Raw genomic sequence first — 17,375 nt, 5'->3', positions numbered from 1 at the left:
GGTTGACACTTTAATGTACATTATTTTCAAACTATTGAGTCCTGAATAAATTGTGAACATGGTGGATGTGAAACTTAGTTTGTCAACTAAGGACTGGTTATACGATATAACATCTATTTTGGAGAAATAAACATAGCTGCTAGGAAAACATGCAATAAATAACTGTATATATATATATATATATATATATATATATATATATATATATATATATATATATATATATATATATATATATATAAATAGATAGATAGATATATATGTATATATATATACATACATACATACATATATGTATATACACAGTATATATATATATATATATATATATATATATATATATATACATATATGTATATATATACATACATACATACATATATGTATATACACAGTATATATATATGTATATACACAGTATATAGATATATATATATATATATATATATATATATATATATATATATATATATACAATTTATATATTTGTCTACAGTATATGTATTAAATTTTGGTAGGTGGGGGCGCTCGCCATCCACTCACTCGATGTAGTGATGCTTTCAGGTGTCTGCCCTTTCCTCTTCTTCCTCTATTCCTTCCTGCCTCTTCTCTCCTTACTTCATTCTTACCTCGTCCTTGTGCCTACGGGTGACTTTACACTCCCTTTTGGTCTTTCTTTCCTTCATTCTTTCCTCTTCCTTCTGCCTATGGGTGACTCTACACTAAGTGACAAGCCTAATGGTTTCCTGTACACAGGAAACCATTTAGTACGCTGAGTGTGAACCATATAACCATGTTATGGCGCCTGGTGGTTTAGTGGGTAATTGCAGCGCTCCAATCGGATTGAGCCAGTGAAGGTTTACATCCAAGGAGTGGTTGGGGTTATTACTCATGTAATGCCACTCAGGGATGAGTGAGGCTGGTCACTCTCATCTTAAATGTCAGGACCAATTTGTCTAGCCCCGGGCTCCTACACCCTCATGGGACAATGTATGATTGGATGATGGATGGATGGATATACCTGTATAACAAACAACTAACTCAAAGACAGACGGCCAACCCTTAAGGGTTTATGGCATCTGGCTATAGATAGATGGATAGATATAATTATTGTATCATACAGTAGTTATTGTTTTCAGCCGAATAACCTTTGCAACACCCGAGTCTGTACATGTTCTGACTTCCTCTGGATATTCATGTTAAACTTAGGAAGGAATTTTAAACAGGAGGGAATAAATATAGCTTTTGCTAATCCACTCACTGCTATGAGGTCCTCTAAAGTTAAAGGTGATTGTCTGGATGTGGCAAGAATGTAAAGTTCAAAATACTGTACTGTAACGATAACCTACCCCTGGGGGTAGTTTTTTTTTATTTCAAGAATACTCCCCCAGTATCCCTGCTTGTCGTAAAAGACGACTAAAAGGGTTGGCGGAGGGTTAGTGCCCCTCCCCGGAAAACAACTAACTAAAAAACAAACAATAAGCCTCGGACAAGGACTGACCAAGGTGACTTGGAGGCGATTTGTTTGTGGCCAACCCAAACGGGATTGAGGCGTCTGGCAATAGATAGATAGATAGATAGATAGAACGATAACCCACAAGAAACAAAATATGCAAGAGGTATCCTGATACAATATACATAATCAATAATTGTTTATTATAAGAAAATATTACTGTATACTAATCACAATTACTGTACAATGATACATGCCTGAGATGTGAATGACAAGTATGAGTGGCTAATAATGAGCAATAATCACTAGCAGCATAACATAAAACATTCAAGTACTCTATTATCTCACTTTTGCATGGAATGAAAATGCTAGATATGTAATCACATCCAAAATAACTATACAAAATTAGCTACAAAAATGATGAACAATGGTTCAATACATCATCCTACTCTACAATCTCTGGTTGAAGCAAACAATCAGTTACTTCCCCATGCACGTGTACTTGCAAAAATTCTTACACTGGATACCGAATACATATTAAATATCTTTGGCAGAACCTTAACAATCACAGATTTAAACTTAAACACCTCAAATTTAATCAGACCTATAGTATGAAGAAAATTTTACTGCAACCAAAACACAGGCCGTGGTATTAATACAGTATTTCAAGAATTTACGATAACTGCCAATCCAATACTGTATTTTAATACCTGTTTCATATGGGCTGCTGAAGTCTAGATCATTTATGCTGTAGAAGACAACTGTACCTGACAATGTTTACATCATCACTGTCATCATCATCATCCTGTCCCTATTCTCCCAACCACAGGTGGGGTTAGCTGGCTTCCAGAAAAGGAAAGAATATGAAAACAAAGCCATGATAATGGGAAAATTACTCAAGATGCCCAATTAAATGGGTCACATTCACTCACCATCCAAATCCCCCAAACCCTGACTCAATGTTGACATGATAGAAAAATCTCTGGTTACTTAGCTTAGATTTGAGCTATAGTGTGTCAGTGCAAGGACTTGCCTGACCAAAGACTTGTGGGGAAAAAAAATCTGGCTTTTACTTTCTTACATTTCCTCTAGTCAAGATATCAAGTAGCACCCACATTAACAATTCACAGTGGAAAGTTACATTAAGCTATTCACCATGCTGTTTAATACAGTACATAAACTGCTCTGTACACTGTAATACCATCTCTCACTACAACATGCATTTCACTCTCACAACACAACATAACCTTATAAAAGATTTCAGGGTGAACCCAAATGAAGTAGCCAAATTTCTCTTGTTGAACAGGTTAACATCCAGTTGAGCCAGAGACCACAACAAATGCAGCAAGAGGAGTAACAACCAGCTCCTTATTACAACTGTACACTGTAAAAATATACTTGTAATTATGTACAACTGTAAGCCAGTTTCTGCACACCCCACACTTTTGCCTCTAGCTGGAGGGAGGTATTAGCCAGAACTTCACACTGATAACACACTACTGAATTGTGATTCAAGGCTCACCTGAATGTGAACCCAGTGGATTAAGTTGCCTTTCTCCAACAATCAACAATCCTCCTTATGTGGGATTGGGAAGGAGCCATGGAGCATTGTACAACAAGGTAGCAGAGTCACCCATGTATGCGGGTGCCACCCCAAAAAGGCATCCGTTACCAGTACTTCAATGATTGAACACTTGTTTTTCATTGCTGTAGTCGCAGTTCAAAGCTTCATTAGACAACATAAAAACAGTTTCTAGAGATACAGTGTACTGTTATTATTAGTGGGACTGAAGAACAGCCTACATGTGGTGGTGCTGTGCATCCTGGGTAGAGCAGCCACAGCATTCAACTGGGAGTCAAACCCCCTCATATTATCCTTGCACCTCACTACAGCAAGGACCCTGGTGAGGCAATGTCTATCACAGCAAGGTGCAGGACCCTGTACAATATATATGTACTGTACTGTACCTGTAGGATGGCTCAACATAAGCAGCTGATTACCTGTGGTCAATTGCTCTGCCTAGCCAGACAGACTGGGATTACAGTAAGCAACAAATAGTATTAGAACAGTCAAGGAAAGCTCCAAACTACAGTACCAACAACAGATTTCTGTCTGGCATGAAACCCTGGCTACATATTCCTTCTGGTCATGGAGAAGGAGGAGAAACAATGCTGTAATGGATGATTACAGGGTTTAGTTTGTGTTGGATATAATAATGTCACAGTTCTTGTAATTTACAATGGTGCAAATGTGTTTCAGGCACTATTGAATTCCATAAGAAAACTGATGCTTCTGTGAAACAAACGACAAGATAATTGTTAGTAGTATTATAATTATTATCATTATTATCAGAGGATGTGTAGAAACAATGACCTTGCTGGAAAGACACAAGTCAAGGGTGAGAGAAGGATATGAGCTAGTTGAGATGAACATGTGAGTTACTGGGGGAGACAGACTGACAAATAAGGAAGTGAAGGAGCACTATGTTGTGGATGTCGATGTGATACAAAGCGTTAGGAGAAATACACTGAGGTGGTTTGGCCATGTGGAGAGGATGGAGAGCAAGAGACTAACAAGGAGACTGTTTGTGAGTTTGGTGGATGGGGGGAGAGGGAAGGGAAGACAAAGGATGAGATGGAGGGATGGAGTGGAGAGGTATATGAGAGAGGGAGATGTGAGATGGGAGCAGGGCAGCGAATGGCAGAGGACCAGGAAACATGGAGGAGATTTGTTTGTGACTACCCCTTATGGGAATTAGGTGTCTGGCAATAGATAGCTACATAGATTATCTGGGGATGTACAGAAACAATGACTCAAGAGAGTACACATACAGTCACACTAAACTTATTAGACTAACTTGCTACTTCTTGACTAGTGGTGATGCCTCCAGCTTCTCCATCTGGTGCAGAAGGCTGGCCACTGTAAACCTAAGCTGGTGGAACTTGACTATGGGCACTTCAAATGTGTGGGATGTGCCATCACTCGACTCCAGCCGCAGAGTTACCACTGGCTCCAGCACACGTGACAACCAGCTGACAGGATACATACAAGTTCAGGTACTTCACCAGGAAAAAATGCATCATAATATCATCATCACCATCATCTACAATTACAATCATCATTATCATCACTGCTACATTCCTTACTATCACCAGCCTCAGCATAAAAAGAACAGAACTTTCAAAAGTGTGCCCAGTGAAACTGATAATATATCCATTCACTCTCAAATCCAATTTTTGACATTCACTTGGGATGTGGATATGCAAAGCATGGCTCACTGATTTCACTCGGATATTAACCAGAGGATAAAAGAGGCCTGAGATTCATTATCCTATTCTTTCTGTGCTCCAGGAGGTCAAAGACTTTGTGCACAATAAATGCTGGGTGGTGGGGCCACCACGCCCCAATACAGGAGGGCTTTCTTCATTCTGTGTTATGTAATAAGACTTGTAATTGGGTGGGAATTTCATGTAAGACTTTGACTGTTTATTTGTGGCTGAGTTTCCTGCCTTTGTGGTAGGTGGTGGCGACCATCATCCACTCACTTGATGTAGTGCTGCCTACTTCCTTAGCTTTAATCATTCTTTTTCTGTGCCTGCCCTCCTCTCTTCCTATTTCTCCTATCTTTCCTGTCACTTCTTATTCCTTTTCTTTTCCTTAATCCTTTTCTTTTCTTTACAGGTGGCTTTACACTGAGTGACAAGCCAAATGGTTTCCTGTAGGCCAAGAAACCATTTACAACGCTGGGTGGTAACCATATAACCAAACCATACATACTCCCTACATATCAACAAGTGGGCTGGTGGAGGGTTGGTGCCCCTCCCTGTAAAACAACTAACTCAGTGTCAAATGGCCACCCTTTACGGGATTATGGTGTCTGGCAATAGATAGATAGATAGGCTTATGACTGCATGGCCTTTTTTTTTTTTATGCAAGGAAGAAGGAACCAAAGGCCCGGAGCCCACAAATTGTTCCCTCCAAGAAAACAAAAACAAAGATAAGATATGAGCCAAATTCAAGATACTGTACGTATATTTCGAGATGCCTGGACACACTGGGTTAGAAAGACTGGAGATCATAGGCAGTAGGAAACACAGACAAGGGAAGACAGTTCCAGAGCTGACCTGTTGCATTTATGAAGGACTGGGAGTAACGGTTAACTCTTGCATTAGAGAGCTGGACAGAAAAGGGATGAAAGTTTGATGCTCGACAGGAGTTATGTGTCTGTTGTAGTGGTGGGGGGATGTAAGCAGACAGCTAAGAAGAGCAATGACCATTGAAGTAGCCACAGAAAAGAGGTAAAGATGCAACAGAGGTTGAAGGAAGCCAGTAAAAGAGGAAGAATTCATGAGACGAAAAGCCTTTGACTCCACCTTGTTGAGAAGTGCTGTATGTGGGGAGCCTCCTCACACGAGTTGTACTCTACACAAGGGCAAATAAAACCCGTGTATAAAGTCAACAACTGTGCAGGGGTAAAGGAGCCACAGAGTCGGCTTAGCACACCTAATCTCTTGGAGGCAGATTTTACAAGGGAGGTAATAGGTTCTTTCCAAGACAAATCCCAAAAGAATGAAACCCCAAGTATTTTTAAAGATGATGCAAGAAAAGCTGGATATTATTAAAAAATAGGGGGTCCTCCTGTGGAAGACACTGTCAGGTTGACAGATGTAAGAACTGAGTTTTTAATGCATTAAAAACAACAAGATTACTTTTACCCCAATCAGAGATATAAGCCAAGTTAGACATTAGGTGTGCCATAGCCTCATCCCTAGTTTGTTGAAGTAACTGCTGAGATGGACGCTGTGGGAAACGAATGGAAAGGTGAAAGGTGGAGTCATCAGCATGAGTGGATAGGATTAGATGTACTGTCCAGCTTAGGCCATCGATGAATAAAAGGAAGAGAGTTGGTGATAGGACAGTGCCATGAGGAACACCACTACTGATAGCTCTAGGAGAAGAATGGTGGCTGTCAACAACAGCAGCTACAGAACAACCAGAAAGGAAGCTAAAGATGAAGGCAGAGATAGAAAGACATAAACTGTAAGATTTATGCCAGATCCGACTGAAAACCTTTGAGATGTCAAGTACAATGGCAAAGCTTTCACCAAAATCCTGAAAGAAGGATGACCAGGAGTTTGAAAGGTAGGTGGGAAGATCAAACTTCCAGCAAGAAGGAAGGGTACAAATTGATGGACAAAGGCAAAAAAGTTTACCTAGGCAGGGTGTAAGCACAAAAGCACAGTTCTTGAGGACAACTGGAGGGACCCCATCAGGTCCATAATGCCTTGTTAGTATTGAGGTCAGTGATGGCAGAAAATACATCAACTGAAGAAATCTTAATGTTAGCCATGAGAAAGTCTGAGGAGGGAAGTGATGGAGGAACAGCACAGGAATCGCCTACGGAGGAACTGAAGGAGAAAGTCTGAGCGAAGAGTTCTGCTTTATCAGTAGAAGAAATAGCCACAGAACCATTAGAGTGGAAAAGAGGAGGGAAGGATGATAAGGTAAATTTGTTAGAAAGTGTTCTGGCAAGGTGCCAGAAAAAATGGGAAGAATTCGAGTCGGAGAGTTCAGAGTATTTAGTACGAATGATATTATTTTTAGCAGAGCAAAGAACAGACTTTGCATGATTCCAGGCAGAAGCATAAAAGAGATGAGGTTCAGGAGTGGGTTAGCTCTGGTACCTTTTGTTAGCCTTCTCCTCGTTGTGGACAGCATTAGAACAAGCGTGATTAAACCATGTTTTTTTTGCATTAGTCAAAGGATATGAGAAAGGAATGTATGCTTTCATGCCTGAGAGAATAACCTATGTAATGCGCATGGCACACTCAGATGGCTCCTGGCCATGGAAGCAATAATCATTCCAGTGAAAATCAAAAAGTACTGCCTGAGGGCCTCCCAGTCAGCAGCTCCAAAGTGCCACAACCGACGCTTTTTTGAAGGGTCCACAGGCCTTACTAGAGTGATAGTACAGGTTAAAGTGATACAGCTGTGATCATAGGAGCCCAACGGAGAGGAAAGATTAAAAGCGTATGCAGAAGGATTAGTTGTAAGGAAGAGGCCAAGTATGTTGGAACTCTCTCCAAGGTGGTCAGGGATACGGGTAGGGTGCTGTACAAGCTGCTCTAGGTCAATAAGGATAGAAAGGATGTAGGCTTGTTCACCAGGTGGACCAGCGAAAGGAGAAGAGAACCAAAGGTGGTGGTGAACACCGAAATCTCCTAGGATGGAGTTTTCAGAGAATGGAGAAATGGATAGGATGTGTTCCATCTTAGAAGTAAGATCATTGAAGATTTTTTCATAGTCATTAGAATTCAGGGATAGTAAACAACACAGATACTTTTAGTCTGAGAATGACAGGAAAGCCGAAGCCAGAGACTAGAGAATACAGAAGAATCAAGTTCAGGAACACGAAAGCAAGGTATGTCACTGCGTACATATACACAACAACCACCTTTGGCTTTGAAATGAGTACAGAGAGAGTAGGAGGATACAGAAAACGGTTTGGTATCAGTAACCTTCGACAGGTGAATCTGTTACAAAGCAAAGGTGCAGTTTAGAGGAGGAGAGGTGGTGCTCAACAGAGAGAAAGTTAGAAGAAAGGCTGCAAATGTTGCAGAAATGGAGAAAAAGCAAATCAGACAGTGGTTCCAGGCATTTTGTTGGGTCATCACTGAGAGAGGGCCTGTTACCAAACCTGAAGCTACACTTCACTCTCAGGCAGCATTCACACAAAATGCCTGCTGGCACAGGCGAAAGTTTTGCAGCACTGTACTCTGTATAATTAGCCCCACCAGATCCAAGGTGGTGCAAGTGAGAATTACAGATTTCAGTGATGCAGAACACCAGCACACTCCAGCAAGCATAATTTTGTTGCGAGAATTATAGATCACAGTGATGCAGAACACAAGCACACCAGAGCATGCATAATTTTGTTGTGAGAATTATATTTTACAGTGATGCAGAACACCAGCACACAACAGCAAGCATATGCTGTGAACAGCCTTCTGGCAGTAATTTCCAGGGTTGATTGTAGCCAATCACCTACATACATCTAAACACATCATCCGAACCTGACCTGGTTGATATGGTGACCTCCACTCTCCAGCTGATGTTGGTGAGGGTAGGGAGGGCCGGAGATGCCACCACAAGCTGCCGGTTAATGTCTGCCCGTGCAGCGCCATACACGACTCGGCTCACATCAGTTGCAAACTCATTTGGAAGTCTGTACGGCAAGAAATATCAAACTGAATAAGTTCTGCAGGGATCCCTGTCATTTACCAATTCCAAAATAGCAAGAAGAGAGAAGGCAATAATGTACACTACTGTATACAGTAAAATAAATCCATTTTTTAATATGCTGTAGTTATACCTCTATTCAGCAGTAATAACTGTGCCAGTTTAGGTTATCTGCAGATGAGTAAACCATCACAAAATATTTTAGTTAAAGTGTATTTTGAGATGATTTATTGAAATTAGTGGCTAAACCATCTGAAAATACACTTCATAATCATCATCATCATCTAATCCAGTGTTACCCCATGAGGAGTGTAGGAGTCCAAGGCTAGGCAAGTTGGTCTTGACATTTAAGATGAGAGTGACCAGCCTCACTCATCCCTGAGTGGCATTACGTGAGCAATAAAACCCAACCAACCCTTGGCTATAAACCTGCACTGGCCCAATCCAACTGGAGCGCCTTAATTACCCACTAAAATACCAGGCGCCATAATTTGGTTATATGGTTACCTCCCAGCATAGTAAATGGTTTCCTGGTGTACAGGAAACCATTTGGCTTGTCACTCAGTGTACAGTCACCCGTAGACAGAAGGAAGAAGAAGGAATGATGGAAAGAAAGACAAGAGGAAGGATGGAAAGAAAAGAGGAAAGGGCAGGCACCTACGAGCAGCACTAAATCAAGTGAGTGGATGGTGTCGCCCCCACCAACTAAAACAAGTAAATTCCAATGCCTGGCGACGGTTTGGGGAACTACATTTTTTTTTTTTTTTTGTCATAATAGTTTTTTTTCTTTCTTTTTTGACAGTAAAACAGTTAAATCATGGCTGTGGTGGCACTTTTAGATGAATTTTTATTATTTGCAAATGTTCACTATTCATGGGTGTGGTTGCTCCCTAACTCCTGCAAAAAAATGAGGGATGACTGTAAATACCAGTATTGTGTGCAATAATAACAGTCATTATCATCATCATCATTCTGATTTTATTTCCCATCAAAAGATGGGATAATACCCCAACTAGGAATGAGAAAATAAAAACATAGGAGAACTACCAACAGTATGTCTACCCACTGTCTACTGTGCAAGTGATCTACCTTCATCACTAATACACAGCACCAGATATTTATCATTGCCCCATCCCCTCAAGCGGAACCTAATCAATCCCAGTGCACTCTTTCACTACGTTATTTCCTCCTAGGATAATTAGAGACTGATGGTAGACAGAAAATACAAAGTGACAATGTAATGTTGGGATTAATGCATACTGAAGGTGTCGTTTCTCTCCTTTTGCAGGGGAAACAAACAAACACCCAAACAAAAAAAATATATGATTAACAAAAATATCTGGCAATAGCTAGAGAAGCATACAGAGATATACCTGTAATGATGGTGACTGTTGATGTTTTTGACTAACCTCAGTCTATCTGACTGAGCAGACCGATCAACTGCAAGCAGCCAACCATCGCTGCAAGGCCATCCTTTGCAGTGAATCGACATTCTCTTGTGGTTGCCAATGCTTCGCCATGGTCAGGCATTGGACTATTATGGAGGCCTGGCTCCTGGATGGATGCTGCATTTGCATGTCCAACCAGTTAACAGGGGCACCTTAACAGGCTCCACATCACCCCACCATCTGGTTATATGGTTACCACCCAGCATTGCAAATGGTTTCCTGGGTTGTAGGAAACCATTTGGCTTGTCATTCAATGCAGAGCCACCTTAAGTGCAAAGAATAATAAGTGACAGGAAGGAACAAAGAAGCAAGAAGAGAAGACAAACACAGAGACAGAGTGAGAATAGGAAGGAAAAAATTGGCAGCTCTATATCAAGTGAGTGGATGATGGGTGTCATCACTTACCACTAAATGAAGGGGGTTAACTTCAATGGACAGTGTAATGTCTTTGTCTTTTCATTCTATGCTTACTCCCACCATATTTTATTCTACTTAGGGAATACTTCTATTAGCAAAGAGGTTAAAACAATCCCTATTAACCCTTTCATTAAGAAAAATCTCCCTTGAACTAAAAAAAAAAAAAATGCAACATAAAAAAAAGGGGGGGGGGAGCACTTTCATACTGAGAAGTGTGATGAGAAATAGGGAGGTGAGTATGGAAGTTAAGAAGTCACTGCATGATGGTATTGTGATCCCTACCCTGACGTATGGAAGCGAGGCGTGGACCTTGCAAGATGGGAACAAGTCAAGAGTGAGAGCAGTGGAAATGAGTTACTAGAGAGGAGCATGTGGAGTGATGTGGAGGGACAGGTTGATGAATGAAGAAGTGAAGGAACGTTGTGGGGTAGATGTGGATGTGGTTGAAAAGATTAGGAGAAATACACTGAGGTGGTTTGGACATGTGGAGAGGATGGAGAATGAAAGACTGACTAAGAGGGTGTATGTAGGTGAGGTGGAGGGAGGGAGAGGGAGGGGTAGACCAAGGATGAGGTGGAGGGATGGAGTTGAGAGGTATATGAGGGAGGGGGGGGGTGAGTTGGGGGGAGGGTAGTCAAATGGTGGGTGACAGAGTGACTTGGAGGCGTTTTGTCTGCGGCCACCCTTTGCGGGATTAGGGCGTCGGGCTATAGATAGATAGACAGATAGATAAACAATAGTCTCACCCTAAGTTGGTAAAGTCAGCGATACAAGTGTCCTGCCGCACAGTGGATGTGTTGACCCTGAGAGCAGCTCGTAGCAGAGCCAACACACCTGCATACTGTACACACGTTGTCTGTTGGCACAGTGGCAATAGGTTAGTCCTTATAACCATACATGCTATTAAGAGTTCGCTGTATGAAAAATATTTGGTACGGTACTGTGACTGCTCTCACATTTTATATCCCTAAGAGTCTCAAACAAATGTTGAGAAAGATTCAGATGATATTAGTGCTTAGCTGAACTTCCAGCTTATAAGCCATCATTAGCTGTACCACACATAACCCCAATACAAAGGTTATTGAGACAGCTTTACTGTGACATAACTTGATTTGTTGACAGTTTCAAAATACAACCAAAAGTATTTATTTACAGCCTTCAATGCACATACTGACCACTTAGTAATGAATAAGTGGAGAAGTTCTAAGTGAAGTGTTCATAAACTGATTAAGAAATTTCTTGCAAAAATATTGAAATGCAAAGCGGCTGTTATTGTGATTGGTTTTGGGGGTGTGCAGAGAAGAAATGCAGTGCCAAGAAACATGACACTCGCACAGGTGAAGAATGCTGTGAAGTGGATGAAAAATGGGAAAGCAGCTGGGGTCGATGAGGTGTATGCAGAGATGATTAGGTGTAGTGGGAAGAGTGGAATGAAGTGCTTGTTGCAGCTATGTGAGATGGCATGGATGAGTGAACCTGTGCCAGCAGGGTGGAAAAAGGCAGTGATTGTACCCCTGTGCAATAATAAAGGTGAGTGAAGTGAGTGAAAGAATTATTGTGGCATAAGTTTACTGAGCGTGGTAGGGAAGGTACATGGAAGAATTATTATACAGAAAGTACGAGAGATAGAAGTCCTAGTGAGTGACGAAAAGGGTAGCTTTAGGAATGGCAGAGGATGTGTGGATCAAATATTTATAGTGAGACAGATAGTGGAGCGGGCATGGGAGTAGGACAATAAGGTGTTTATGACATTTATGGATCAGGAAAAAAATATGGCACAGTAGACAGAAAAGAATTGTGGAAGGTTTTGCACATGTACGGTATAGATGGTAAGCTGCTAGGTGCTGTCAAGAGTTTTTATGATGACAGTGGGGGATGTGTAAGAGTAAATGGGCATCTAAGTGAATGGTTCACGATCAATGGGGGTGTGCAACAAGGGTGCATGATGTACCCATGGTTGCTGAACATACATATGGAAAGGGTGATGAGAGAAGTAAAAACACAAGTAATGAAGAGAAGGATGGCATTGGTATGAATGGAGATGGTTGGAATAACTGAAATTTGTTCTATGCTGATGATGCAGTGCTACTTAAAAATAATGGACAAAAGCTTGGTAGGCTAGTGCAGAGTTTTGTAGATGTCTGTGAGTGTCATGCCCTGAGAGTAAATGTAAAAGAGTAAAGTGATGGTTACTGAGAGAGAAGGTGACTCCCAGTGTGATGTTACAATGAATGAAGAGAGACTGGAATTGATGAAACAGTTCAAATACCTGGGTACAATGAAAAGTAGAGTGACACAAGGAAGGAAGGAAGGTAGCTGGTGCTATGAAGGTCTTGATAAGAAACAGAGGCTTGAGTGTTGCAGCTGCGCGAGGTTTACATTAAGGAGTGTTAGTGCCAACTTTAACATACAGATGTGGGGGTGCTCATCACCCACACACTCAATGTAGTGCTGCTGTCAGGTGTCTGCCCTTTCCTCTCCTCCATCCTTCTTTCCTTCCATCCTCATCTGTCTTCCTTTCCTTCATTCTTTCCTAGTCCTTCTTTCTATGGGTAACTTTACACTCCCTCTTCTGTCTTTCTTTCCTTCATTCTTTCCTCTTCCTTCTGCCTGTGGGTGACTCTACACTTAGTGACAAGCCAAATGGTTTCCTGTACACCAGGAAACCATTTACTATGCTGGGTGGTAACCATATAACCAAATTTTGGCCCCTGGTAGTTAAGTGGGTCACTCTCATCTTAAATGTCGGGACCAACTGCCTAGCCCCGGGCTCCTACACTCCTCATGAGGCAATGTAGGATTGGATGATGGATGGATGGATGGATGATAGACTATGGTGTGGTATGAAAATGAAAAGTCAAGAGTAAGAGCAGTGGAGATGGGACTGCTGAGGAATGTATGTGGAATACAGAATGTTGATAGGATATGGAATAATGTGATAAGTGAAAGATGTGGAGTGAGTATGTCTGTAGACACCAGAAATGAAGACAGTGTGCTGAGATGGTATGGTCATGTGGAGAGAATGGATCACAATAGAGGGGTGAAAAAGGTATATCTGAGAGAATCTAAAGGAGGGAGGAGGTGAGGTGCACCAAGAAGATGGTGGAGGAATATGGTGGGCGAGTGTGTGAGGAAGAGAGGTATGACAACTGGTGAGGCTAACGGACTGTAAGAGATCGAGCTGGATGGATGAATTTTGTGCGGATGCACATAACCAGGGATATGGCATCCCTTTTTAACGTGACAGCGTTCAAATTGGCTCTATTGGATAGGTGTATGTGAAGCTACAGAACGTGATGAAATATTTTTCTGCCCATCTGATGCAGCCAGGATTTTGAGGGTTGAAATGATGAGTGAATGGAAAGATGGCCCACTGAAGTGAGCAAACTTTGGCTGTCTGGACTGTGCTACTCCTCTCCCTGCCCCAGGGTGAGAAAGATCTGATGATGGTGGTGATGCATGTTAAGAAACAAAACAATTTATACAATGATCTACTGATTTTATGTGTATATGTGTGAAGTGCATGTGTTGTGTGACTAACCATAACCTCCTGCTCTGTGGTGGCGCCAGCTGCCTGACAAAGTTGCCGCACTGCTGCCTCACACTCAGCCTCACCAGCACTACCTTGCAAGTACCCCAGGCTCACTGCAAAACATACAATAAAACTCCAATAACAATTACTAATATATCCAATCTATGGTATGGCTTGCACTAAAAAAAAAAAAAAAAAAAAAAAAAAAAAAAAAAAAACATATGTTGCAGCAGTAGAATAACTCCGACCTGTCAGGCTGAGAACACCCATCAACAATGGGCAAGCAAACCCCCTTGCAGGGCTGTTCTATGTAGTGAACTGATGTTCCCCTGAAGTAGACAGCACCTTGTCACAGCAAGGTGCGGGGAAGAGCGTAAAGGTTTGGTTCCTCGGTGGACGCTGTATTTGCATCTCTCCACCAAGTTAAAAGGGGCACCACAGTAAGCTCCACATCACCCCAATACTTGGTTATATGGTTACCACCGGCATTGTAAATGGTTTCCCGGGTTACAGGAAACCATTAGGTTTGTCACTCAGTGTAGTCACCTATAAGCAGCACTGCAATAAGTAAGTGAATGATGGATGCCCCACTTACCACCAGCAGTACATGTACTGCAGTTAATAAAAAACATGGAGTAAACTTTAATCTTTTCTTATAATACTCTAAGCCCACTGGTGTATTCTGGTTCCCTAAACACCACATAATAGCCACATTTTCATGAAGCTTTTAGACTGGTCTGGACCAGTTTAGACCAGTCCCGCAGATTTTTTTTTTTTTTAAGTTTTACACCGCATCCCCTTTTTTCAATAAGGGCTAAGGTGTTGCCCCTGGGCAGAGGACTTTGGTTTTGGAGTGTGTAGCACTTTATGACCAGATGCCCTTCCTGATGTCTACCAATGACCCTCGGGTGGACTCGAACCTCCGACCCTTCAGTCTGAGCGCTCTAACCCACTGAGCCATGGCTGTTTTAGCAAGACAAATTAGACTAGGCATTACGGTTCTCTAGGCCTTCTCCAAATCAACAAAGTACAGTTCCATTTTCTTTCCTATACACTCTTCCTAAAGCTATCGAACAATGAATGTGGCATCAGTGGTCCCTTTGCCTTGCATAAATCCAAACTCCATCTCATTAACATTCACTCTTTCTCTAATCATACCTTCTAGAATTCTCTCCATTACCTTCATTATCTGGTCTAAAAGCTTAATGCCTCTATAATTCCTCTTTTCAGGGCATCACCCTTCCCCTTGTACACATTTACATTTATACTCTTCAGCCAATCATATGGGACAACACACTCATATATAATCGTATTTATCAGGTCAGTGACTAACTTCACCCCTATATCTCCTGAGGCTTTCAACATTTCAGCAGTCAGCCCAGATACACCTGCTGCCTTCCCCACCTGCATTCTGCCTATTGTCCTGCTCACAGTAGCAGTGTCAATCAAAGGCCAAGGGTCAAACACTGGATATGCTGGCTCCAAACCCTCCCTGTCCCAGTCAAACACCTCATTGCTGTAATGCTCTCTCCAAGTGTCTATAATATCCCCACTGTTCACCACTACCCTTCCTTCATCATTCTTCACACACTGCTCACCTATGATATCCCTATTCTCCCTCTTCATCTGATTTGCCACTTTAAATGCCATATTCTTCCTTTCCATACAATTTATGTTATCAAGTAAAATTCTCTGTGACTCAGACTTCGCCCTGTAAACCTCTTTTCTAGCCATACGTTTGACAGCCAAGTATTCCTCTCTCTTACCACCCTTCTTCCATTCCTAGAAAAGCCTTCTTTTCTCCTTAACTGCAGTTTTTACACCCTCATCCCAACACCAAGTTACGGTACTTAATGTCTTGGTGGGCCTCTTGTCCATCCACATACTGAATCAGTAAATCTATATTAAAAAAAAAAAAAAAAAAAAAAAAAAAAAATCACTCACCTAGCAGTTACAACATTACATTTGTGCATATATACCACAGTAACATGTATATTAACATATGCTGAGTACACTTTTTGCTTCATACAACTTTGATGGTACTTCCTGAACCAAGTGTACTGTAAAGGTAATTCTTGTTACATGACAAGAAGGAGCTTTAAATCTTTATCAGGCATATGATCACCGTGATACTCTAAACCTTTCTAGCAGAAAACAGTCTAATTTAGGTGATGTACACCTGTTCCCACCAAATTTAATTATAAGGCACAAATAACGTCCACCTCAGTCATTCATTCATTCATTCATTGCCAGACGCCATGTATCCCAGACAGGGTGGCCAAGGGCTTAGAGTTAATTGTTTTACAGGGAGGGGCACTAATCCTCCACCAACCCCACTTGACGTAGGGATGCCAACAGCATCTGGTGTTCCCAGGCGGTCACCCATCCAAGTACTAACCAGACCCAACGTTGCTTAACTTCGCTGATCGAACGGGAAGCGGTGTACTGACAAAAAATTTGCCAGGATATAGAGCTGGAGTCACAGACTCAGAAACAAACGTATTCCAGTAACATGACTGTAAGAAAACTAATAAAAACTATAAGTGATAAAACAGGCATTGTATCAACTTTTTACATACATAACTGCTGCTGCAAACTGTGGGGAAACTGGCAATTCAACTTCGAAGGTAGAAATGGTACTTTATCAGGAAAATTATCTAAGCAACTGAAGGTTTAATAGCAAAAAAGGGTGTCACATGATGCTACTTATGGCCTAAAGCTGACTGTGTGTACTGAGGACTTAATAGCAAAATATTAAAAAAATAAAATAAATACAGAAAAGCTACTTATAATGAGACGTCTGGCTAAAGACAGATAGATACCCATACCGAGGCCTTTCTACGTACTGGTGTTTGGTAGGTACTGTGCACGACATTACCAACATTTAATGAGGCGCCGATAGAAGGTCTTGTCCATGTCCTTGGCCGCCTTGACCAGAGTCCTCACCTCAGCCGGAACTCGACCGGGGAACACAATATTCTCATGACTCATGCCAACACCAGCCATGATGTATGTACAGTACTCTGGGGATACAAAATTCATTATTCACTGTCAACTCTATTAACATCACCATCATTCATTATTTTAAGGATATTCAACATTATTACAGTGGTGACATTACTAGAGTGAAGATCTGAGTGTTGCTAGACTGAAGCTGAAGTTTACTATGACTGGAGCACACACAGGACGCTAACCTAACCCATGATACAGTGAATCCACCAAGTGACTGACTAAGTACCATTAACTCTGGTTAACATTTTCCCATTGTGACACATCTTTATTCTC

The 17,375-nt window shown here is 41.5% G+C and overlaps 1 protein-coding gene across 1 annotated transcript; it reads right to left on the bottom strand.

Moving 5' to 3' along the window:
• Positions 1 to 4,260: 4,260 nt before the first annotated feature.
• Positions 4,261 to 17,096, bottom strand: LSm-4 (COMM domain containing 5 Like Sm protein 4). The gene is made up of 5 exons (XM_080277219.1): positions 16,973 to 17,096; positions 14,100 to 14,203; positions 11,305 to 11,414; positions 8,533 to 8,679; positions 4,261 to 4,486 (listed from the first exon to the last, which is right to left on the bottom strand). Exons 1-5 carry the CDS (start codon positions 17,094 to 17,096, stop codon positions 4,315 to 4,317), a joined length of 657 nt encoding a protein of 218 aa, XP_080133345.1. The 3' UTR covers positions 4,261 to 4,314.
• Positions 17,097 to 17,375: the final 279 nt, after the last annotated feature.

The sequence above is a fragment of the Coenobita brevimanus genome, chromosome 69, assembly GCF_032717465.1.
Source record: "Coenobita brevimanus isolate Jiangsu-jjx chromosome 69, ASM3271746v2, whole genome shotgun sequence".
Taxonomy (NCBI): Eukaryota; Metazoa; Arthropoda; class Malacostraca; order Decapoda; family Coenobitidae; genus Coenobita; species Coenobita brevimanus.
Note: the sequence above shows the minus strand (reverse complement) of the source record. Positions and strands in the feature narration are given on the sequence as shown.

Bases quoted from the DNA above. Each gene is read 5' to 3' on its own strand.
- LSm-4 (XM_080277219.1), bottom strand. From the start codon at position 17,096: ATGGCTGGTGTTGGCATGAGTCATGAGAATATTGTGTTCCCCGGTCGA. The intron at 11,415-14,099 runs GTTAGTCACACA...CTGTGCCAACAG, and splicing joins CCACAGAGCAGGAGGTTATG to ACAACGTGTGTACAGTATGC. The intron at 8,680-11,304 runs GTGAGACTATTG...CTTGCCGTACAG, and splicing joins GCTGACTTTACCAACTTAGG to ACTTCCAAATGAGTTTGCAA.